The sequence below is a fragment of the Amblyomma mixtum genome, chromosome 8 (genome assembly GCF_055824585.1).
Source record: "Amblyomma mixtum isolate Tamu chromosome 8, ASM5582458v1, whole genome shotgun sequence".
Classification (NCBI taxonomy): Eukaryota; Metazoa; Arthropoda; class Arachnida; order Ixodida; family Ixodidae; genus Amblyomma; species Amblyomma mixtum.
This window is the reverse complement of record NC_143019.1, coordinates 79,396,211-79,422,342: the sequence shown is the minus strand read 5'-3', so window position 1 is coordinate 79,422,342 and position 26,132 is coordinate 79,396,211. Positions and strand designations below refer to the sequence as shown.

Sequence of the window (26,132 nt, the reverse complement as noted above, 5' to 3'; positions counted from 1 at the left end):
GCTACTTTTCCATTTCGCCACGTGGCTTTGCTTTCTTACTTTTTAACGCACCGCATTCTAAACAACTGAGAATGAAATTTTCACCTATATTCACTACATGTAATATTTGCTTGATTTGCGCATTGTAATCTATTTTGTCATTTCGCCGCGTGCCATTTCGCCATGCACTGCCCATTTTGCAGTGCGTCACCGAGCGATTACCACCAAGGTTTGAGTGAAGTGCTTGTGAAGTGCGATGTTCGTCGAGAGCGATCATCGTTCCTTTGTGGGCTGCAGTGCCAACCTCCTCTACTTCTTCCCGTCGCACATATCGGACACTGAACTACAGCAAAGGCAGCCCTATCGCTCCGGCACTCCGGCACAGGAGTATCGTATCGTCACGGTGGAACGTAAGAGCTCGAATAGCGCAAGCTTCACACACGCCTGATTTGCTAGGCATGACGATGCAGCTCCTTACGCTAAGCCTTATCGTTTTACACGGCTTCCTTGGATTCAGCGCTGGACAAAGAGAAGGGTGCGTTTTATTTCGCGCGTCTGCATGAACGAGAATTTCTTATCACTTAATTCTTGTAGTGTTAATTCTTGTAATTTCACCAACACTGTTCCCACTTCGAGTTATTGATCAATTCGTTCTCGCGCTACCATTCGTTCACATTCGTTCTCACAATTCGTTCTTGCCCTACCAGCTGCCTTCCCGGTTAGCTCAGTTGGTAGACCGACTGCTCCGGTGAAGCGTGGTCCCGGGTTCGAACACGGGAACAGGACGAATTTTTCTTTAACTTCCAAGTGTCTGAGAAAGCTGTACAGCTTTCCTCTGCAGCCGTAGGATGCGCTTGGGTGGATGTCAATGAGTAATTATTCCTTTATTATACCTTAATTATTTAAGCATAATTCTTCAATTTTGTCAGCAGACATCCCTTAGCGAAAACTAATGCCTTTGGAATGTACGGAGAGATATTTACATTGTATTTTAAACATGTTTTGTATTCGCGAATGCACTCCAAATATGTAGGCAATAGCTTCTTAGAATTTGATGCTTGGTATTCAAAATGTATTCTTCAAATTTCAGAAAAGTACCACTCTTAATGCATACTTTGAGCATGTTTCAAATACGTGAAAAAATATGCATGCGTTTTTAGCATCTTGTCAATGTATTAAAAGTGTACTTTCGTAAAAATGAAATTAATTCGTCTGAAGTATACTTCCACTCTAAAAAACCGGCAGTCCTTTCCTATGAATTTGCAGCACAATTCTAGCTGCCGCAGAACATTCTAGTGCTCGGAATCGTGTTTCGGGAAATGGCATTCTTGTGTTGGCAATGTATTCAGAGTTTATTTTCGTAAATACGCAGTAAATTCGTGCAAACTGTATCTAAATTTTAACAAATGGGCAATGCGAGTGAGCATATTTGCAGCACGCGTGAAGCCGCCGTTCAACAATCGAAAGCTCGAAATTGAGTCTGGGAAATCGCATTTGGATGTTGTCAATGTATGTTAAAGTGTACTTTCCTAAATAAGCCATTGATTCGTCCAAAGTATACTTAAATTCTAACAAATAGGCAGTCCACATGAACATATTTGCATCACACTTAAAACTACCTTGGAACAATCCAGGGCTCCAAAAGACGTCTGGGAAAGAAAAAGTGAGAACTCTCCCATTCCTGTCGTCCTTTCGTTACGGTAACTTCTGGCAAGAAGACAATCACAACTTTTTTGCGTTATGTCTAGAGAACATGGTGGGATTTTACCGGAAAAGGCGCCTTCGATACATCCGGGCCCGAACATGCCAGCGAAAAGGACCCCGACTGGCAAGGCCGACCGGCTCCCTTAGACGCCCGTGTATTAGTTGGTTGACAGTTCGACTCTTGACTTATGCCTGACGCAAGTTACGACTAGCAATTCGGTTCTAGACCCCCTCACATTCGAACGCTACCAGTACGGCACTTCTGCGACAATTTGGGGGCTCAGAGTCTTTGTGGAAAAAATGCCTCCTCGGACCAGATAATGCGTCGTCGCTCGGTGGGTATATACAGAGTGTTTCACCTAAGACTTTACATAATTTAAAAAAAAATAAGTTTTTTAAGTTAGAAGAGCGCTTTTTTTTCGCATAGCATTGTCAGCGGCATAATTCATCAGAATACAGCAGACATGCTAACTATAAGGTTGGTTAATTAATTTTAATCTTGAATAGTTAACTTTTAAACTAGCGCTGTTAGGCTGTTTAATTATATAGATGGGTGTAGCACATTGTAAGTAATATCCAAATCAGTTTTCAAAATTTCGAAAATGCTATTAATTTCGGTGGTGTGGCCAAACAAATTTGGTCTATTTCGGTGAGTTAATGCACTGTAGAGGTTTCTTTGTCTGCATGCTTCTCGAAAGGGCATGTATATAGGTGCGATACAGCCAAAATTTGAAGGGCCACATAGCCGATGGTAATCGGGTTCTCGAAATTCTAAAAACTGATATGAATATTACTTGTGGTTGGCTACATGCCTCTCAATAATCAAGGAGCCTAAATGCAATAGTTAAAAAATTTAACTATTCAGTATTAGTGGTGACCAGCGCACTGGTCACCACATCTTATCTGTATTCTGATGTACTACACCGCCGACAATGCTATGCCGAAAAAAGGCGTTCATATAACTAAAAACCCATTTTTAAAAATTGTGCAAAGTCTTAGCTGAAACACCCTGTATAAGGCAAGCCAAATATGAGACTTCTCGGAAAACTTCTTGTATGCTGCGTCACTTTCTCACCCTTCCAATTCCGTCACGCGACCTTGCAATGTTGTAGACCGCTTCATTGATGGTAACTACGCGTCTTCTCAGGATGGGCTCCTGATCGCTTATTGCCTAGTCAGTCATTAGTTCAGCTGCTGGCAACATTAACCCGTCTCATCTACTGAAGCCAACAAGTAGACCTTTTTTGAGCCGAAGTGAATATATTTTTACTGCATTAAATGTATACTTTTAGTCTATCTTTAATGTAATCTAATGTATTTAGTGTATGTATTAGTACATTTTAATGCTATATATACTAAGCGGGCGAAAGTGCATTTCTGACGTATTTTAAAGAACGTTCCAAACATTATTCCTAATATATTTAGAAATCATTCGTATTGCAGTTAAAGCATAGGGAGCATACAGTATGCCCTAGATGAAAATTTAGCACATCATTTTTCCGCTAAGGCCTGCAGTTGCCTTCCTGCTGCAGTACTGCAGTACTGCTGCTTTGCGTTGTCCAGGGGACGATATGTCCACACGCACACGCACACGCGCGCACGCACGCACACACACACACACACACACACACACGCACGCACGCACGCACGCACGCACGCGCGCGCACGCACGCACGCACGCACGCACGCACGCACGCGCACGCACGCACGCACACACGCACACACGCACACGCACGCACACACACACACACACACACACACACACACACACACACACACACACGCACACGCACGCATACGCACACATGAAGGTAATGCAGGTGGGTTTAAAAAGGGGGGGGCGTGCAAGAAAGATGAAAAAAGGGAGGGATGGGGGCTGAAAGCAGGGGAGAAGAGTATACATGAATGTGTGTGTGTGTGTGTGTGTGTGTGTGTGTGTGTGTGTGTGTGTGTGTGTGTGTGTGTGTGTGTGTGTGTGTGTGTGTGTGTGTGTGTGTGTGTGTGTGTGTGTGTGTGTTCATGTATATTTTTCTCCCCTGCTTTCAGCCTCCATCGCTCCCTTTATTCCTCTTTCTTGCCCCCCCCCCCCCCCCACTTTTAAACCCATGTGCAATACCTCCATACTCAGTCCTGATGAAGGCCAGCTTCTGGCCGAAACGTTGACCTAACAAATCTTTCGATATGAAGCGGTGTTCCTCCTTTTACTTAACTTATAAACAGCACTCGAGAAAGTTTTTCTTGGCAATATTTGAGCGCGCGCGTGTGTGTGTGCTTTCTTCTTTGTTATGCAATTTGCCCATCGCTCTCTTTAATGAATGGTGATTAGAGCCTAATGCACAGGGAACAATTATTCACCATGAAGTAGCGCTTTAGACAAGAAAAAGATTTGCCCTGCATATACGCAGAAGACATGCCTATGCTTGTCGGGGAGAATGAAACGAGCATTAGCCAAAAGCTTTAGATTTTTTAAACAGTCGTCACGCCGCTTATTCGAATTTCACGGAACAGTGTAATTAAGCACATGACTGCCGCTCGGTCAAATATGACAAATTTGTTACAACCAAAACCTATTCGGGTGTTCCCTGTTCAAAGTACTACTTATTTCCTGAAATAAAGTATATAAATTGGGGTAACGCTAATCGTTTGGTTATTGCATTTGTTGGTCTTCTCGCGTTGTGTTTAATATTCAGTTTTTTTTAAACAGTTTACTCATTGTCGGAACATTGCTTTTTTGCCTTTGCTTAGTCTTGCTTAGACTTTGCTTAGTCTTGAAAAATTCTGGAGATGTCAAAGCATACATTTTATTCAACTGCGGTAGAAGCCGTTACACAGGCGAATGTGAGTAAGTTTTAGTGTTGTTCAAGCGGGGAAGAATTTTCGCTAGGTTTTTCCTTCAACTAATTTTGGTAATGGAGCTCTGCGTGCCTTTAAGAAGTTTATAGTTTTCGGCGCTATGTTTTATGAAATTAACTTTATATACCGTAGCATTAAATGGCGGGTCCTATTTCACTCCAATCAGACAACTCTAAGATCTAGTTGCGGAATCTCGTTAAGAATGCAAGATATTGGAACTCAGAGAGGCGCCATGGTAAAATGGAATTCTAATACTAAGAGTGTCAGTAGTTCGCAAATTTGGCTTTTTGAGTTGCAAGTGCAAGTTCCTCGGCATAACACTGTCCGCTCTTTGATGCATCTGAATACAGCCAAAACTTCCTAAGAAACAAGCTGGTTAACTAATGATTAATAGTTGGTTTGTAGCAGCTAGTGCTGTTAGGCTAATTATTTATTGAGAGTCATGTGGCCCACTGTAAGCAATATCTGTGTCTTTTTTTTTTAATTTCGTCACCTACTGTAATATATGTAGATTTGTTGCAATTTCGTAAATGCCGCTGTTCTGAACGCTGCAGTGCAAAGAATTTTAGGACGCACATAGCCTAAAGCGAAACCGCGCAGCCAGGTAGAGCGCTAGCCGCGCCTCCAACAATGCGGCTGTCACGTGCACCTTTTGCAGCGCCCGTCTAGGAACAGAGAGCTGTCAGAGTGCGCGTCACAGGCGTCGAATGTGAGCCGCGCTTGGTGACATGACTAGGAATATTCTTGGTCGCGCTTTGTCGGTTTGGGCCGTGTGCTGCCCCCCAAGTACTGACACTGCGAAAAACTGACATCTACATGGTCTGTTCTGAAAGTAGTAGGAGTAATTTTTTTTAACTAAATATATTCAAGAGAATAGTACAAGCGATTACAATTTTTCAAGGTAGCACACTTCCGCACCAACACGCTGCTGCCAATGAGTTTCACAGCTTTCGTACGCCTCCAGGAACGCCTGGACCGGAATGCTGTTTAGCTCCCTCGTCATGGCCTGTTGAACCACCTGTACCGATCCGTGATGTTTCCCCGCGAGCGTCGATTTTATTCTCGGGAATAGAAAAAAGTCTGGCGGGGACAAGTCGTGGCTGTGGGGGGGCTGAGGCAGCGTTGCCGCCTTGTGCTGGGCAAAAAATTGGGGTCCTCATTCACATCATGAAGAAGATCCTACCGGTTGGCCTTTTCCTCCTCTGACAACACTCCCGGCACCAACTTCGCGCACGCTTTCCTCATGGATAAGTTTTCTGTCACGATCTCAAAAACTTGGGTTTGAGGAATGCTCAAGTCATCAGCAATTATTCTGATACTCATTCTACGATCACTGTTAAGTAAACGTTTCACTCGCTACACATTTTCGTTGGTCTTGCTGGTCGGAGGGTCGGTCGTCTTCCTCCACTCTTTCCTTACCTTCTCGGAACAGCTTGTGCCACTCAAAAAACACCTGATCTACCCATGGAAGCCTCACCGTAGGCCTCCTTAATCATGCTGTGAGTCTCTTTGCCGGTTTCACCAAGATTTACACAAAATTTGATCATGTATCGCTGATCCAGTAAACGCTCCATGATTCTGCGTGACGAGACGTTTCGCCAGGGGTTCACAGTACAAGCGACCTCCCCTTTTAAACAGCCGAGAGCCGACTGCCGATTTTCCCCAGCATTCCAAATATCCCCCTTCAACGATCCTGCACGCGCAGACAACCTCTTGTCGGCCCATTCGCCCAGAAAAAAACCAGTCCTACTACTTTCAGAACAGACCCTGTATATAACTTGCGATAGACTACGAGCCCTTATTAAAGAGCTGAACCGTAATAGTTAAAAGTTAACTACCGTATTTTCCGGTGTATAAGACGCACCCTTGTATAAGACGCACCCCCCATATATGCAGGCTGTCATTGAAAAAGTTATTATATAAGACGCACCCGTGTATAAGACGCATCCCAATTTACCAAGTTAGGCTAGTGAGGCTTAATTAAACATGCTTGTGCGACCATTGCAAAATGCACCTTACCTGTGAGAAGTTCTTAAGCACCGCTAAGTGATCGAGAAAGGCAACACTCACGCCATACCCACCCACGTTTTAGCAAAAAAAGAAAAAAAGAACGAAGGAACTCTCCTTATGTCCATAAGAACATTTTATATTAACTTAAAACCTTCGAAGTCTTGATCTTAAGATGTGCTATCAAAAAGCACGCCCATTTCTGGAGGCGACCCAGCTGAAACATTTTCTTCGCACTACGTACTACTACGTACACGGAGCAAACAAAGTTTCAAAGGGTGACTGAAAGAAACGCCGGCTTGTCTTGACAATGGCGAGAAACGCGATTGTCACCATCTTTTGGCATTTCACATTACTTTTGCTTGGGGCCTGCGAAACGGTCGCGGGTTTATGATTCCGGAAGTCGTCATCCCCACCGTTTAATAATAAAGTTGCTCTCGGTGGTCCCCGTATTGAAGTATTAACCGTGTTAAAACCGCGTTATTGGTAGTGATGTTTTTTCGATGAAAAAAGCTTGAACATGGACCTGAGTAATTTCTGAACTCGCCAAAAAAAAAAAAACAGAAAAAGTCGCATATAAGACGCACCCTTGTATAGGACGCACCAGCAAGATTTTTGAAAAAAAGCCGCGTCTTATATACCAGAAAATACGGTATACAGTACTGTAGTTAACTATTCAATTCAGGTTGGGCATCTTGCCTACCAACATTGCAAGACATATTTTAAAGCAGTGGGGAAGTTTGGGGATGTGGTTAAATTGGCAATTTAAAAGTTAACAATATGTGTATTTGACAGGAATGTCGGTTCACCAGCCGTCGGCCGAACAATCTCCGTGCCATTGATTAACCACAAAAATGTAAGTATTTGTCTACTGTCACAACGTTCTGGTCCTTGGTTATACTGAAAACCGTGCAAAATAAATTTTGACCACTTGGGGTTCGCTAACGTAAACTGATATCGAACAGTACATGGGCCTCTAGAATTCCGCCTCCACCGAAATTCGATAGCCGCGGCCGGGATGCAAGCCGCCATCATCATCAGCCTGACTACGGCCACTGAAAAACAAAGGCTCTCTCATGTCTGTCCAATTAACCCTGTCCATTGCCAACTGTGGCCACCATATCCCCGCAAATTTGTTAAATTCTTCCGCCCACCTAACTCTCTCCAGCACCCTGCTGCGCTTCCCTTCTCTTGGAATCCATTCCGCTACCCTTAAGGATCTCCAGTTATCTTACCTCGGCAGTACATGCCCTGCCAAAATCCACTGCGTCCTCTTTATTTCGACTACAATGTCATTAACACTCGTTGATTCCCTCACCCACTATGCCTGCTTCCGGTCTCTTAACGTTGCACCTGTCATTTTTCTGTCCATAGCTGGCTGCAATGTCTTTAACTTAAGCTGACCTCTTTTCGTTAGCATCCACGTTTTTCTGCCCCATAGGTGAGCACTGGCAAGATGCAGTTGTTGTACACTTTTCTCTTGAGGGATATTGGCAAACTACCATTCATGATCTGGGATAACCTGCCCAGTGCGCTCCACTCCAATCTTGTTCTAGTTATTTTCCTCTCATGATCCGTATAAGCGCTCACTACCTGCCTTAAGTAGACGGATTCCCTACCACTTCCAGCACCTTGCTAACGATTGGGAACGGCTGTTCCCTTGCGAGACTGTTGTACTTTACTTTGGTTTGCTGCAAGTTAATTTTTAGACCCACCGTTCTGCTCTGCCCGTCTAACTAATTGATCTTGCTTTGCAGTTCACCTCCTGAGATAGAAGCAACGTATTGGCACCCAAAATTACGTAGAGCCCTGGCATCGACAATTTAAATGCTGGTTTTAGTGTTTACAACTTTTACACGTTAGACCTTTGCCGTACGCAGGAAACCGACAGCAGTTATTTTCAAAAGTACATTTGAAATATCAATGTTTGTACAAAACGACCTAGGAATACTTTTGTAAAGATCTCTGGCAATACCATTTTCAAACAAGCCTGTCTTCAACGAAAAGTTATGCCTACTCCTATGTTTACATGCCAACACGGTAACTAGGCAACCCGAATGCACATGCTAGGCGGCGTGAAAAATTAGCCATCACTGCGGCGACCCGCATTCTCTATTTGTTGGTTAATAAACTTAATTACTGAATTATCGTAATTATATTATCATTTAATTAAAGATCGATTTATTTACTCTCAATATACCTCCTTTTATCTCAATCAAACATTTTGGTTTTTCAAATTTGGCGCCGTGGTTGCTTTCCCGTCCATTTACAATACCCCCCCCCCCCCCCCCGAACCTATTCAACTGTCCAATGGTTTTCCCTGATAATAAATTAACTAATTATTCTCTGCCAATAAAACTTTTTGTTCTATGAATTATGACTTATCAAACACATTTCAATTCATTACAAACTTTATTTTCACTCCTTTGCCTATTTGTCTACTGTTTTGCCGAACACGGCTGTTTTCGAGTCCACTCACAATATCTACAACCGCGTTATTTCGGCTTCTTTTTGAAAATCTTTTCTCTAATTAATAAACATAATCTTCTATCAACGGTGTGTTTTTTCCGCAGCATCCTCGCACCGTCCTTTATCGATCGCAACCATTCGTTCGATGCTACCTATTCTGAGAACGTCACAACTGCTGCGGACACGTTTTCCGAACGCGTTTTGCTGACACCTTTTGGGGACACGACCCCGCCGACAGAGCCTAGAAAGGCTTTCGCATTAAAAAGCTTGAGAAAAGCTCTGTATCCAGACGGTGCATGGCCACAGGCAACAGCGGAAGCTGTGCGTCAAAACGACTTCAACACCTCAGTAACCATGGGACCAGTAGACGAGCGGTCACCACGGTTGACGGTGGGTGGCCACTGCCTGTTATATTCGGAAATCCGGGAAATCCGGAGCCACAACATATACGCGAATTTCTACCGCGGGAAAGCTGGAAAGACGAGGCGTTCTTTTGGTTTGGCTGACGTTACATTAAAAACGTGAATTGTACCCCGAACAGGTAGGGGCGACGCAAGGCTCTCCTCTGTGGGCTGATGATTTATTTCGATACTGCATTCCTCACTTCTTGAATAGAGTGTACGCAAGTGAAAGTTCGGTATTAGGCTGGGATGCAAACTTTCAAAACATTTCCCACAGGTCTGCCACGGGAATAGTCGTATTCTTACGGTTGAATTCACGTTTATGCTCTAAAATAGACAAGCCAAGTAAGAAACATCTTATGTGTCATCTCTTCTGTGCATCGTCCGTTTTTTGCGCTGACTTCTTCACAACATGCATCACCAGCTAGCCCCGCAGCTTGCTCTTCTGAAAAAATCTTTTTTTGCCGGCAGTTCTGCGCATCTTCATGGTCTATGAAGTGTACCGCAGCAAGCTTTCCTACAGTTATATTAAAAACTCTACGCTCCACGGTACCTCCTTTGCGTCGGTGGTGTAGATGGCGCCATCTACTGAAGCTTCCTCTAACTAGTCGTGAATAGACAATTTCTTGCAATCGAGGGAAATGTTTTTCTCTTACATTTTTAACGTGAAACTTTCCTACATTGTATTTTAAGGGGAAACGAATAACTGCAAACGGTAACTATAATGCTCTGTGTATTAGGAAAGGGAGTCTTTAGACTCTGCAGCTCCGTCTCTATTGCCTGAAAAAGCCGCGAAATATAGGCGACGGAACGGAATGAGACGTTTCGCTAGCCGTGGAACGTCGACTACGCTAATTACTGGCTATAACCGTTTTCACGCCCTGATCACTTCGATATAGCGGATGTTTCCCTGGTTGAGATATATGTCATGTGAACGGGGCCGAATCACCAAGTGGAATTAAAATAGAACGTTTGTTGAGTGGCTGTTACTTACTACAGTTTATTGTTCGGAAAACAAGGGATAATAAAGCGGACACTGGTAAGAACAATGCACGCCCATTGTGATTGATCATCGGGATTGTAGTTCAAACGCAACTTACCCCCCCGCGCAAGTCAAAGATACTTAGTTAAAAATGAAAGCTGAGCACTCTGCTAAAACTTTGTTGCATGCCAAGAGCCAAAACAATGCACGAGGAAGACAAGTATGCACATAGTGCCTGAATTTGTTGTGTGGACGTCGTCTTGTATGCAAGTGAATTTATGTGTTCATCTTTCACGCTTGCAAAAATATGATTTCGATCTAACTGGACGAGCTTTGCATTAGGCGACATCATCATAAGAAGTTTCAGTTGTACTAATATCGTTACATAGAACCCATTGCTTTTTGTTGGGGAAATCTGCGCATGACTTCTGAACACACCAGTAATGAACGTACGCTGACATCGTGCTCTTTCCTTCCCTTCTAGCTCACGTACACCGCTGTGCTGAAGGTCGGTACGCCCGCTCAGGAGTTTAATGTCATCCTCAACACGGTGGAGTGCAGTTGGCTGATCGCTTACTACTGCGGCAAATGCGAGCCTTGCTGTACGTATGCAAGCCATTTCAGAGTTTGTTATGCATTGCGTTCGAATTGATTTTATCTTCCATTCTCGGCGAACTTTTGCACACATCGTCCGCAGCTGAAGGACATGTACCAGAACTAGAGGACAGAGCAAAAAATAAACCCACACCTGGAGAAGAACCCGCAGCGGGACTTACCCAAAACCCTTCGAAAATTCTCTTCCAAATTACATGCAGTAAACAAAGAATAGCGGGCGGTTTAGGATTGTTAAGCACGAAATATTGATGAACGTACAATTTTTTGCAGGTAGACACCAAAACCACGTACTACAGAGCACGATTGAGGTCTCCACAAATCCAGGGAGCCAGTCCTCAAAATCAACAGTCTGAGCCTTCCACTGGTTTTTAAAAAAACGAAAGGCGCATAACTGCCCCACTTTGTAGGTTGACGCTTCAGAATACTCACAGTGCGACTTGAGGTGTCCACTGACCCAGTGAGCCAAGTACACTTGCTACTAAGAAGCTTCACACACATACACAGACACACACACGGCTGAAACCCGGGGAGCGCGGCTACAAGTGCTTTCAGTAAAAAATACCCTTATTTTTATCGCCAGGATCGATGCGAACAGACCTCTTTCCGCTTGTCCAACAGTGGGCGTCAAGTGGATAACTCCTTCTTCACCACGTCTATTTAAAGCTTTGAAATTGAACGATGGTCAGGAATGGTCCGTTCTGCTCCATCAGGAGCGCTTCTGCAGGAATATCACTTTCCAATACGTTGGAAAAGACCTGTACCTTCATTTCTTCGTGAGCCTTGTGACAGTATTGTTAACTTCCCTCAAAACCTGTCAACACGAGGTGATTTTGACTAGCATAGAGTCCAAGATGACGTCGTAGCCTTTCACCGACCCTGCTGATCAGCGGCGGCGCTCATGAGTTTCAGAAGCATCGGCACTTTACTTTTTAGATGCAGGTGCAATTATGTGCGAAAAAAATGACGTTCTCGTCTTTTTTTACTTCGCACAGAGGTGACTGCACCGCCGAGGCTGGAAAATCATTAAGTGCTTATTTGTATAGCTTTCGCTTGCGCCGTTCCCGAAGAAATTCGCTCATTCAGAGCCTGTTTCAAGCGAACGGGCATGTTCTAAATGTTTCCGCCGTAGCAGCAGTGTAGCAGATTGAGTTTCGCCAAGAAAGCCGAAGGGTCAAGCTCTGTAATGCAGTGGCGAGTAGCACAAAGCTGTTGGCAAGAGAAATTAATTTTTTTACCGATTGTAAATGTTAGATGGAAGAGTTCTTAACTTTGCGTACAGGTTGCTGATATAATAGGGTATAAAAATAATTCTGAACAATATTAACAACATAATTAACAACAACTTTATTCATGGTAACTTTATTAATTACAGGCTGATTTGAATCTGACGATTTTTTTTCAGGAATATTTGAAGTAATTACGCACGTGTTATGATTTTTTGTGCTGAAAATACTCTCATAACAGAAATCAATACGATATTCTAAAACACCTATCCACGGAAACGCTACTGCTGCACATTAAGAAAAAATTATTGGGTAACATTGGCAACAAGCTGTACACAATATAAGTAATTCTCGACCTACGAAAGGCATTTCCCTTCATTCATACTGCCATTGATATCTTGTTGCAAAAGCTAATTGAGTATGGCATTAGAGGAACTATTTTTATCCTAGTAAAAAGCTGTTTTACAATGCGGCTACCGTGCAGAGACTTCAGCGATCCGTACCAGAAGAAATCAAATTCGGCGTCCCACAAGGTACATTCTTGGTCCGCTTCGTTTTCTCTGATACAAAAACGACATCACAAATGTGACTCTAACAACGAAGATCATCTCATATGCTAATGACACTAACGTATTTTATACTGGTCCACACATAAGCGCTCTTCAAAGGGAAGCAGTTGTTTGGCTCTGTAACCTTTTCTACGACTCAGAGTAAATAAATTAGAATTAAACACTAAAGGCGAAAATTAATTTGTTCTCGGCCTTGTAATAAGCGCATTGACTAAAACGGAGCGTTGAAATACCGCAATGAAGCGGTCGAATGCTCTGCAAGCAATTGTTGTTTTGTTGCAAAAAGATTTAAATTGATCTTATCACATCTACTGCGTGAAATCTAGCATTGCGAGATCCATTTGTGTTAATAATAAAATAAGAAACCTATTACCTTCTCGACATAAAAAGCAATTGCACTGTAGTGCATTCGCGCCTTCAGTACTGTCTGACTGTTTCCGGAGCCACGACGAAACCGAATATCGATAGCTTGAAACCTTTACAGAACCGCATTATACGAGTAATCCAGAACGCATCCTTTACTCACTTTTTTTCAAGACGAACAACGTATTAACAATACAAAACCATATTCTCAGAAAGAGCCATGGCTACCCTTCTTGAAATAAGGCTTAAAATATCTGCTTTTTTTTTCAAAATACCTTCCAAAGGAACACGCCTACAATACAGGCTACACAACTTACAGCAAGGACAAGCTATGCCCAAGCTATGGTATGCAAATGCATTCATATATTTTAGAAGATTTTCTGAATCACAATCTTGCTATCACCTCCTCTGTGAAAGAATTTTCATCCATAACAATCGTCAAAAAAAAGGTAAATGTGTATTTGTTGTCACTACAAACAAAAAATTATGTCGTTATCGCATCCTCTCACAGTGCCTGCCGCATTTTATTTACACTATTATCGCGTTTTGCTTTCAGCGCTTGTGTAATATGCATCGCTTTCCCTCCTGTTACAGTGTATTTTAATCATGTTTTTCTTACACTGTAGGTTTGGGTGTCGTGTTTTTTTAGGAAAAGAGGCCTAGCACTTGTTAGACATTCGTACCTTTTTGTCAGCCTTTAGACAGACCACCTCGTTCGTATTTTGTCTGTTTGTATAAACATTCATTCATTCATTCATTCATTCATTCATTCATTCATTCATTCATTCATTCATTCATTCATTCATTCATTCATTTTACAGATTTCATATTATCCTACGTTTGGACTCAATATATTTAATATTTCGGTGATTTTTTCGCGTCTCAGAAATTTTTAAATAATGTATTGGTTTTCTTCGTAACCAACGGTTATTTTATTGTTGCTTCACTGAAAACGGAGTCCTGTCAGGAATACAAGCTTGTATGCTGCAATAAAAAAATAATTTTAAGCACATCATGAAATGGCTCTGTTCTCGCGGTAAGCAATTATTTAAAGCGACAATATTTTTTATAGCGTTAGGTTTATGGAGTAATTATTTATAGGCGTACACGATTAGCGTTGCGTTAGTGCTGCAGATGGTGAAAGATAAAAGGACAAGAATGTTGGTCGCTTGTTCAGAGGTTCAAAGAGGTTACAAAAATACTTGCCAACGCACTGGTGTTTTTGTCATGCAAAAATAAACGCTAAAATACATTACAACTACGTACAGGAAGCGAAAAGCGACAGGAAGCGAAAAGCGAGAGAAAATCAGAAACAAAACTTCACAACTGATTGAGGAGCTCAGAAACAAGTAACCAGTCAGTCTGAGGTGACATCCTAATCTTTTTTTCGTGAGTGACGCAGCTTTTATTTGCGAATCGTAGGAAGCGGAGAATTCGGTCCTTTTAATTACATTGCGTATGTATACAAAGGAAACAAATCTCTAAATCGCACTAGCATATTGAATCCGAGCCTTCATTGCTTTTCACTTAGGCACCACTACATTTCCCTTCATATGCCATGTATTTTATAAATAACCCTATATACCTGCCTCATTGCTACCTCAATGTAAGCGATAATTGATCATGTAGTCTGGCGCCATTACATTTCAGCCAGACATATTTGTGAGACTTCACTTCGACTTGTTAAGCGTTCTGTTGTTTGGAATGTAAGTGTTCTCTCTTTGGCGCAGTTGGACTGACCTAAGCTAAATATAATTTATTTTGTAGATGGGCACAAGATGTTCCGGTGGACAGAGTCGACTTCTTACAGCTCCGCATGGGTCGATGGCATTGTTGACTTCGGAGGGTAAATATGACGACGAAGATATATTTTCAATGCCACAATGAACGCGGGCATCACATTCTCGATTCTCCACTACGTAGCACTACTATAACACTGGTGGGCAGTACGGAAGCTTGCCTATGACGAGTTTATAAACCAGCTTAGGTTTAGGCTTAGGTATATGGGGTTTAACGTCCCAAAGCGACTAAGGCTATGAGAGACGCCGTAGTGGAGGGCTCCGTAAATTTCGACCACCTGGGGTTCTTTAACGTGCACTGACACCGCACAGTACACGGGCCTCTAGAATTTCTCCTCCAAAGAAATTCAGCCGCCGCGGCCAGGATCGAACCCGCGTCTTTCGGGTCAGCAGCCGAGCACCATAACCACTGAGCCACCGCGGCGGCATAAACCAGCTTAGAATCGACGCAGCTGGCTGTTGGTTCAGTGAATGGAAACAGAATGCACCGAACTTCAGATAATACTATTTCTACCCAGCGTTCACTGGCAAAGTTGATAATGCGCAATTAAAAATTGACAGGGGGGGGGGGGGGGTGCAATTTATGCCAGAGTCGGGTTCATGCAGCAAAGAAGACATTTGGTCTAGTTGGTGTGAATTCATGGTGGAAAAAAACAGCGCAAACTTAGACAGAAAACACAGAAAAGAGGGGAGACACTACAAGCGCTGACTCGCAACTAAGGTTTATTAGAAAGAACAGAACACAATATATACAAAAACCACCCACGACTGCGAACGTCATAACAGCGTGCAAGCGTGCAAGATAATCTAAACAGAAGCATCGCGCGTGTGCACCCGGTTATTTAAGTACCTAAATTCCAATTCTGACAAGGCCACTGAAGGATCACTCACGCACCGTTTGCCGGTTTTTCGGATAAAGAACGCTTCCATCAGCTCCCGGGTCACCTTATCTTGGTGGAAAAAAAGCACGTCAGTTTTCGGGAAAAGGGGTGTGCATTTGCAAACCCGGCAGTATGTGGGAAGGTTGTCTCGCGAGTCACTGCCGAGTAGGTTTCGGTGCTCAAAGAGCCTTACATTTGCACAGCGCCCCGTTTGCCCGATGTGCACTTTACCGCAAGACAGTGGCAACCGATATACAACACCCTTTTTGCAAGGAATGAAAGGCGCCACATGTTTTGTTGTACAGGCCTTGCGATTCTTGTGGACACCAGCCGCCAGTTTTTTGTCCACTTGTGGGCAAATTGCAGCGAGCTTCTTAGGAGCCGAGAACACCACCCTAACATCGTACCTCTTTGCCACGCTCTTTAACCCATGGGAAAGCCTGTGAGCGTACGGAATGACGGCTGGCCTACGGCGCTCACTGTCAACACGGCCTCTTCCGTTAGCTCCTGTCTTAACCCACCTCAGAACTTTTTCTCCTGCCCTGGAGATGACGTGGTCGGGAAAACCGCTGCTTTTCAATCGTACCACTCGCTCTGACACACTTTCCGCAACACGGTGGTGGCACGACCTTAGTTGCGAGTCAGCGCTTGTAGTGTCTCCCCTCTTTTCTGTGTTTTCTGTCTAAGTTTGCGCTGTTTTTTTCCACCATGGGTTCATGCAGGACAGATTGATGTTTCGAGGTAGGCACTGCTTACACGTTGAACGCACATGGTGATAGTGAGTCCTATTACATCTTTGCAGTGGTAACATCAGCGGAATCAACTCCATGGACACGCACGAACTAGGAGGCGTGAACATCGGAAAGCACTTTTTCATCAACGGCATTCGGTTTCAAGTGCCATGCTTCGTAGAGGAGCCATTTGACGGCGTTTTCGGACTGCGGCTAGGGGGCCCGCTTTCGCCACTCATCGAAATGGCTGGTTCCGGAGTCATCAGCTCTCCATGGCTGGGTCTCTACTTCAGTCCTGCAGAGAATGTTCAAGGTGAAGCCTTGTTCGGAGGAGCTAACGGGAGCTACTTTCATGGCCCCCTACGCTTCGTAAATGCATCTGGCGATGGCTGGAAGTTTAATATTGATGGGTAAGCGGATTAGAACCAACTACGGGTTAGCTTTTCTTAACTAAAACGCTTCGGACTAACTGGCATCTTCTTTAAAATATTTACCTTTGTTCCAGTGAATAAAATTAAGGCAAGCAAACTGGCACTTGTAAATAAACCTTTAAGAGCTTGCTGGAGATTTAAGCTCAACTATACCCCTTTAATAATCTCTATCGGACTAACTCACATCTTTAAAATATTTCTCTTTGTTCCAGCGAATAAAAATAATGCAAGCAAACTGGCACCAATAAAACTTTAACAGTTTGCTGGAGATTTTAGTTCAACTATACCCCTTTAATAATCTTTATCGGACTAACTGGCATCTTCTTTAAAATATTTCCTTTTGTTCCAGTGAATAAAACTAAGGCAAGCAAACTCGCACAATTATACTTTTAACAGTTTGCTGGTGATTTTAGCTCAACTATACCCCTTGAATAATCTCTATCGGACTAACTGGCACCTTCTTTAAAATATTTCCCTTTGTTGCAGTGAAAAAAATTAAGGAAAGCAAACTGGCACAAGTAAACCTTAAACAGTTTGCTAGAGATTTTAGCTCAACTATACCGCTTTAATAATATCTATGTAAACTTCTCAGTAATAAGTAAGCGTTTTAATGAAGCGCGGATCGAAAAGCTAAACGAGCCCAGAATCTTGCTGATTGATTTTTTTTTGCATTATATTTTCGCCTACCAATAAAACTTCCGCTTTCTTTAGACATTTCAGCGGCAAAGTTTATTCAGAGGAAACCAATGCGAGATTATTTTCCAAATATGAGAGATAAAAACGCCTTTCGATTTGATCCTGTATTGCTTTACATCTCTCGATATCTGTCACAATACCCGAAAAAGGTTCGAGCGCAACGGCGCAACAATGACGTAGTGCGGTAGACCTAGGTAAATTAATTCATACTAACGCAACTAGACCTACTGTAAGCACCAAAAACCTTGCTGAAATTTTGGTATCAAAGAAGAATGGCACACGCAGGTACGAAGTTGGCCCACTGAATAAAACACTGCCCCCTGAAGACAGCTGGGCCCGTCTGGCTCTAACTGAGCCTTTCATTAAAGGCCCGGTCGTTCGCATTCAAGAAATCAACGCCTTGCTTGGTGGCAGGAAGGTGGTGGATGGGAGGGTAAGTGGAACCGCCATTCGGCATACTGAAACAACTAACCTGTGTAGGAAACGCATAATAAGTTTTAATAATACGAGTTCACCGAATTCACCTTGCTTGCGTTAGCACTTTTACATTTCCATCCTGCATTGCTTCCTAGGCAAGCCACTTCATTAAAACTTCCTGTTGGGCGAGTTGGTATTTCATCTTGAATTAGAAATGTTATGGCGCAAACAAAGACACGGACAAGAGAGACGAAACACACACACAAGCGCTTGTGTGTGTGTGTTTCGTCTCTCTTGTCCGTGGTTTTGTTTGCGCTATAACATTTCTAATTCAAGGTAAGCCACGCCGCACTAATTAGTTCTGAACCGAGGGGAGACTTTGTAATAGCGATGAATTCTCTCATGCCACACTATTGGGATTCTGCTATGTCTGCTATAGAAAAGAAGAAAAAATGGGTTTGAATGCACAGTATAAAATTCCGTTGGAGAAGGCCATATCTGTGTTTTAAATTATTTTCAATTTTGATTAAAGTAGCTTTTGAGTTGGCACAAAACACCACCTAAATTGAGCTTGCCAGATATATTTAGTATTCTGGAAGCAATTTAATAACATTTATGCGGAATACTTTATGGTTCAGCAAAATGTGCTGGACTTCGAATACATTTGGTCACGCCTCAAGTATCCCACACCGTTTTATGCTGCCTTATTTGCACTTCCGCTGAGTGTGCAAGAAATAGTAGTCACGCCGAAAAATAAACTAGGATCAGTAAGGCTCATCCTCAGAAACAGAGTATCATATTTTTCACGGCGCGAAACCGAGCAGACCGTAAATATTTTCTATGACAAACGTTTGTAGAAAACCACAATTTACTTATTCCCAATCAACATGGCTTCCGAAAAGGTTTGTCCACGACAACGCAATTAGTAGAAACTGTCCACGACCTAGCTATGACAATAGACAAAGGGGGGCAAATAGATATGGTATTCCTTGATTTCTCAAAAGCATTCGACCGGGTATCTCATTCTAAACTAACTACAAGCTAGTTCACTTTCTTGGAAACGGCTGAATAACTAATTGGATAAAAGCCTACTTAACTGATCGACATCAGTTTGTCGGTTTTGAAAACAGCCAGTCGGATTTAGCAGCAGTATTATCTGGCGTACCACAAGGGTCAGTGCTCGCCCCAATTCTTTTCCTTCTCTTTATTAATGATCTGTGCAAGAATATTGATGCAACAGTACGTATGTTTGCGGATGATTGTGTGATGTACAAAGAAATCAATAGCTCTGCCGACCAAATACTGCTTAACAAATCCCTGCTGTACATATCGGAATGGTGCGACAACTGGCAGATGGCCCTCAACCTGGAGAAAACCGTCTGCATGACCGTCACAAGAAAGAAACAACCATTAAACTTCACTTATGGAATTGAACAGAAGTCCCTTACAAAAGTAGAGCAATTCAAGTATCTTGGTGTGATTATTAGCTCCGATCTACGTTGGAACAAGCACGTGACACACATTGCCACAAAGGCACATTCCGCGCTTTATACCGTAAGACGTTCCCTTCGACTTGCTTCACCTGAAACAAAACTGTTAGCCTACATTTCACTTGTCCGCTCAGTTATAGAATACAGTATTATTGCCTGGTTGCCCTACACTAAACAATATATTGATAGATTAGAAAGTGTTCAGCGAAAAGCTGTCCGCTTCATTTATAACAAATACAGTCGCCATGACTCTCCCTCACTGCTTTTACAAAAAGCCGGCCTATCTACAATTCACACACGAGCTAGACTGTTGCGGCTTAAGTTCTTGTTCCTCCTCTTGAATAACGACAGAAAACTTGATAAAACTAGATACCTGCTTACGCCTAATACACGTGTCACAAGAACAAAACATGAAAAACATCTATCTGAATATAGATACCACAGTGATGCATTCAAATTTTCATACTTCCCGCATGTAATCCGTGAATGGAATATGTTGCCTTCTGAAATTGTAAGCCAGCTCACTCCTGAAGCATTCGTGTCGAAGGTAGCAAACCACTTTCAAAACGGTTAACATTGTCACCATGTGTCATTTACCATGTTTCTTTCTATGTGAGTGAAAAGTTCCTTCTCTGCAGTCTTTTATTGTCTACTTTTTCATGCATATGTGCACCCAATCCTGTTACGGCCTCAAAGAGAGGCCAACAGTATGTAATAAATAAAAAAATAAAAATAATAATGATACACTGTCGATGGTTAAGTAAAAACCTACGCCGCTACAGAACCAGCATTAAAACATTCGGGTCAAGCACAAAAGCTTTTTCCCAGGCAGCATAATTTTTATGATGATGTGGACGACTTAGTCTTCTGTCTTAAGCGTTTAGGCTCATAGATCGAGATGACGGGGCAGTAAATCCGCTTCTCCAATTGCACATGAACAACAGGTTTGCAAACCACTTCCGTTTTTCGTGAAATAGACTATCGCGCCCAGACTAATAAGTGTCACTGGGAGATTAGCAGTACCAATTGCGCCCCCCTCCTGGGCATGGCATATATCCCGCTGGCACATGCCTGATGCAATGAATGTACCATCATGTACGTCTTTACTGTTCTAAAACTGTTATTTATCACCACGTTATGGTATGCCTAGCCTCAGAATGACGAGACGCCGAGATGGCACTCGAAAATAACATATTCCTCCTGAGTTTTGAAATAATTTTGTCTGTCAGTGTGGAATCATCCATCGAAAATATCACGTCCTGCCAAACACACAAAACGCAACTTCGCGCGAATGACAGAGAACGTATGCGTCTTTCGCGCGCCCATCAAAATAATCACGCAGAAGGTTCGTTCATCCTTGTACATACACTTTTGTCTGTGGCGTAATGCAGTACGAACTCCCCTGTGAAGCCGACCCACCAGTTGTGGTTTTGAGGATTGGGCCCATGAAGTTCGGATTTAAGCCGGGAGACTACGTAATAAAGGTACGACGCATGCTCATGCTGTAGCCCGCGAGGGCTTTACATGGCGGTGCTCTTACCTCTGCCAGATTTACACTCAAGCGCACAACAAGCAAATCTGCAACAGCACGGTGGTTTGACGAGTTGCTTCCTGTCCATGGTGCAGAAACATTCATAGCACAAATGGAATGCAGACGCAAGAGCAGCACAGTCTTGATGTTTTTCTTCGTGCTCCCGCGTCTGCGTTTCATTTGTGCTGTGAAGTTTTCTACATCATGGACAAGCAAATCTCAATGGAACAAAGCCTGATTTAAGCACAAGTGTAAGCCTGCCATAGTGCCGGACCTGCGTACCGTTTCGTCCTTCCACAACGGACCACTAGACAGCGGATGCGTAATAGAGATAAATTGCTAAAAAAATGTCGACCTAAATGAAATAACTCAGTTAAGGACCGAATAATAATTTCCGATACTCATCACTGATTTTAATCATAGATTTTAAGAGTCCGCCGGCTGACAAACGCGCCTCGCTAGCTCAGTGGTTATGCCGCTCGGCTGCTGACCCGAAGAATGCGGGTTCTATCCGGGCCGCGGTGGTCGAATTTCGATGGACGCGAAATTCTAGAAGCCCGAGAACTGCGGCATGTCAGTGTACGTGAAAGAACCCCTGGTGGTCGAAATTTCCGGAGCCCTTCACCGCCGCGTCCCTCATTGCCTGAGTTGCTTTGGGAATTTAAACCCCAATAAACCATGAACCAGATGCCGATTGACAATCGTACGTTAGAACTGTAAATCTTATTCTTGTGCTTTGTGCAATGCACACTTTTTGGAGTGAAAATGTGCAGTTTGGAGAGATTGCATAAACTTACCAGTAAGAGTTACTTGTTCATGTCCTTTTTGTTTGTATTCTTTTCCCGCTGAGCTTCTCCTTCTCAGCCATTCCTCCTACCAGCGCTCACACAACCACTTCGTCTCTCTCCACCTTTCTGGCTCTCCCATTCCTGTCGTCACACAGTGCAAAGTTCTTGGCTTCCCTTTGCATGCGGCTAAGAATGTGCAATCCCTTCACCGCGCTGTCACCACCTGCCACTCTGTAACTCACCTCCTGCGGCGCGTGGTCACTCGACGCTCAGGTCTCCACGAGGCTCACGCGTGCCGAGTTGCCCACGCGCTGGCCCTCAACAAGGTCTTGTACTTTGCACCCTACGCTTCCTTCACTCAGACTCAACTTAACGCTCTCGAGACTGCTCTTGTGGGCCTCTACAAGGCAGCTCTCAACCTTCCTATCACTACCTCTACCACTAAGCTCTTTGCCACAGGCCTCTTCCATCCTCTTCGTTCTCTTCTCAGTCTCCATCGTGACTCGCAGCTTGCCCGGCTTTCCCTTACCCGTCAGGGTCAGTGGTTATTGACTCAAGCGGGTATCTCGCCCATTCCAATCTCCCCGTTTACCTCTCCTATTCCCACCCCCGCCCCCAATCTTCGTATCCTTCCCCTCCCGACCAACATGTCCCCCGTCCTGCACGCCTGACGTCGTCATGCGGCCGCACAGCACCATTCCCCTCTCTTTGATACCCAGGGTGTAGCTTACACGGATGCCTCCTTCGTGGCTCCTCGAGGTTCCTGCGGCTACGCCCTGTACCATCCACACCTCCCTGCTCCTGAAACCCACACCAGCGGGCCGTATCTACACCCTCCAGACGCATTGTCCCTCGAGGTCCTCGCCATTGCGCATGCCCTCCAGTCATTTTCCCTCCTTCCCTCTCTCCAAGAGTACACAGTCTATTCGGACTCACAAGCCGCTATACACCACATACAGAAACGCACCCTGACCCCTTCTCTCCAACAGGAGGTCGAACGAGCGGTCTCCGCACTGCAGCCTTCCATCGTTTTCCTCCGCTGGGTCCCTGGGCATTCAGGGATTGACGGCAATGAGCTGGCCCATCAGCTCGCCCGCGACACACTTTTCCGGGCACCGTTGATCCCCTGGCCCAAGCCCTCGGAGGACGGTGGGAGACTCACCCTTCGCCGCACCATAAAAGAGGTCTACCTTGAGCTCCGCCTCGACAAACGCCTTTACCCTCCCCCTCATCCATCACTCACGGTGCCGGAGTCTCGCCTTCTTCGGCACATTCAGATGAATGCAGTTATCACCCCGTCCCGCCTCTTCCTCTATCGCTATCGATCGGACCCTTCCTGTCCCAACTGCCCCTGTATCTATGCGGACCTGGCCCATTGCCTATTCTATTGCCCGGCTGCTCAGCAGTCGGGTTCCTTCCCCCCACCCTCTCTATCCATCACCACCTGGCTCGACTGGCTTGGCGCTGAAGGGGAAGAAGAACAGCGGCTTCTGGTCGCCCAGGCGGTCGAAATGCTCGGCCTGTAAATTATGGTTGATTAAAAGTCTTTTACTACTACTACTACTACTACTTTTCCCGCTGGAATTCGCTACTTGCTTACACCAAACTTTTAACCCAGTTATACGTTGACTGAAGCCATTTTTTGGGAGCAAACTTTCATAGCATTCCATAATTCTCAGCTGCATGCTTCACATGTGCGCTTCTGCATTGCGTCTGCGTCTATTCGAGGAGAAGCTTGATCTGATTGCTGGTATGTGTCATATCACTCTTGCTGTCAGCGCTTCATACGAACTCCATCATTCCTGCTCACCAGCCAATGTTAGTTGTAAATCTTTCTCACTTTGGAATATTTTTTAGTGATGTGTACGCACGCCCGTTTTTCAGGACGAAGAGCCAACAGGTACAAGGTGCTACAGTGGTTTCGTGGAAGCCAGCGAGATGCACAATGCGACCTGGCACTTGGGACTTGTATTCTTAAGGCGCGTCTACACCGTGCTCGTGGCTCATCCGGGGCCATCTGGCAATGGACGGGTGGGCTTTGCCAGCGCCCGAAGACCCTTGTGAAGCGGAGCAGAAAGTACACGCGGGATGCCCAGAGAAGCGTTGTTTTTGAACCTTACCTTCGTTTCTAAATAAATTGGCATCATGCACAGCGATGACTTGGCTGAACCCTGCGGGAACTATCCCAGCAAGTTGCACGTCCCCTGCAGCGACCTGTGGCTCAGCACAGTCTGTATCAACAGGAGCACCGCCTGAAGAAGGTGGTCTCCAGGGTGGCGCGTAACATGAGCCGGTCCAGTGGCAATCCCTGCCTCGGATAAATAAGCTTGAATGCACACCGTTGTAAGCAACGCCATTAAGAGGCCCACGTACACTTATAGGTATTCCAAGAGGTGCGATGCCTACAATTTCAGTCCAGTGTTCTGAGAAGTCTGCACAGTAGTCTGAGCTTCAGTTAAAAAAGTTTGTCACCCTACCATACACTGTAGAAAAATTTGCCTACAGTGTTATTTCATATCGGTTGGAGTTTGAACAGCAGTGCTCATTAGAGTCAGAAATGTAGTAGATGTTGCTTGTGGAAGCCATGTTTCAGGAGGACATGCGTCATGGGTGTTTTCTGAACGCGGTCTATAATAAAGAAATCCTAGATATACTGTATGGTTGTTGATCAGGTTGTGGTTATTGATAACAGGATATATCAAGTGCAGCGGTGGCCACAACGATGAATAAAGTACAGCGCTGTCATTTTATACAGTTGGTTTCTAGATTCCCTTTACACTTGCCTTGCAGTTGAATTTGTGTACACCTCACGTGGACATGTATGTTCTCAGACAAAAAATACGTTACCATTTGTTGTATGTCTACCTCCGTGAAATGCACCCTTTGTTTATCCGTTGTTTATCCTCTGCTGCGAGCGCTGAGCCACTGAAGTTAGAAATGTATTGCTTTTTTAACGAAATTTCTTCAGTGGGCTAAATAGACGGGCTTTGCATTGCCACAAAAAAAAAATAAAGCGATGCAAATATTTTATGCGGAATAAATTACTTTTCTAGGGCCTCTAGCAGACCTGTCTCGAAGAAAATGAGCACTTCACGTAAAGTAATCAAATCATTCATTTCGGTTGAAAAAGCAGAACAGTGTCGATAACTGAAAAAAGTTGGTAGTAAAACGCAAAATCGGCAATCTGCGGCACCAAAGCTATTTAATAGTTCGTGCGCCACTACAGCTCCTTACCTGCCAAGGTCGTCTCTTCCAGCACAAAATATCTTACAATGTTGAGTCCATCATAATGGTCCTTGCACAGCCTGCAAAACTTCGGAATAATGCGCACTTTAGCTGTATTCTTAACAGCTTGCAATGCACTCGTGGCATCGGGAAAAACACGCCGTCAAAAAATAAGTGCTCTCTCCATCAATACATCTTCACTGACGTGTCCATGGCTAAATGAGGCAGCAAATAAAAAAAAATGTTGGCGAAAGATGTCTTCGACAATCTCCTGCTTGACTTCTATGTGACATCTAACTTCTGCGTAACAAGCTGACGCAATGCCAAGAAAGTGTAAGATACTGCAAGCATGCAACTTTTCCCGCTGTGTCCGGGAAATTTCACCGCTGTGTCGTCCGTTTCCTTGTCTTTTGTGCTCGTCTTCGTTCGCGCTGTTCCATCAAGATGCATCTTTCCACTATTGTCCCATTCGCCGTCTTCATTTATATAAATTACCTAAGTTTGTTACGCTGTCATCATCTCTTTTTCACTGTGCTGATGACGTGTTAGTAGTTGCGGAAGCGTCGTACAAATCCGGCTTAGACAAAAATGTAAGTAGACTTAAATAACATCGTTTCTCTGATGACTGCGCACTATATTTGTTAAACCAAACTAAAACCCTGATTATGTGTATTGAAGCACACGCTAATAGATAAAACCTTACTGTAATCTCTTTCTTCGTAACAAATGTAGTGACAACTGCTCACTAACTCCACTCGGGATGACTTCAGCTGTTCAGTATTAGCATGACAGCGTTAATAACTAACGCGTTAGAGCAGGCTTCCTGAAACCACACGGAATGTGGCGATCGTGGAAAAAAAGAAGGTACAGCGAGAGCTTAAAAAGGCGGAACCCAACGGTGGTTTCAACGGGAATAATCCGCATTGTTACCGTGAAAGGAGATGGAAATGACAAGAGCGTAAGGCGCTAGCGGAGGTT

The 26,132-nt window shown here is 44.0% G+C and overlaps 1 protein-coding gene across 1 annotated transcript; it reads left to right on the top strand.

Moving 5' to 3' along the window:
* The first annotated feature begins 235 nt into the window (after window positions 1-235).
* LOC149333145 (lysosomal aspartic protease-like) lies at window positions 236-23,993 on the top strand. The gene is made up of 9 exons (XM_089557658.1): window positions 236-389; window positions 1,614-1,689; window positions 7,339-7,399; window positions 10,880-10,997; window positions 14,933-15,011; window positions 16,648-16,986; window positions 17,989-18,136; window positions 21,002-21,094; window positions 23,814-23,993. Exons 1-9 carry the CDS (start codon window positions 236-238, stop codon window positions 23,991-23,993), a joined length of 1,248 nt encoding a protein of 415 aa, XP_089413784.1.
* The last annotated feature ends 2,139 nt before the right edge of the window (window positions 23,994-26,132 follow it).

What these genes read in the sequence shown, in the direction of transcription:
- LOC149333145 (XM_089557658.1), top strand. Translation starts at nt 236, where the DNA reads ATGTTCGTCGAGAGCGATCATCGTTCCTTTGTGGGCTGCAGTGCCAAC. An exon ending in CGGCAAATGCGAGCCTTGCT is followed by an intron (nt 10,998 to 14,932) that starts GTACGTATGCAA and finishes TTTATTTTGTAG; the next exon opens with ATGGGCACAAGATGTTCCGG. An exon ending in TGGAAGTTTAATATTGATGG is followed by an intron (nt 16,987 to 17,988) that starts GTAAGCGGATTA and finishes TGGCACACGCAG; the next exon opens with GTACGAAGTTGGCCCACTGA.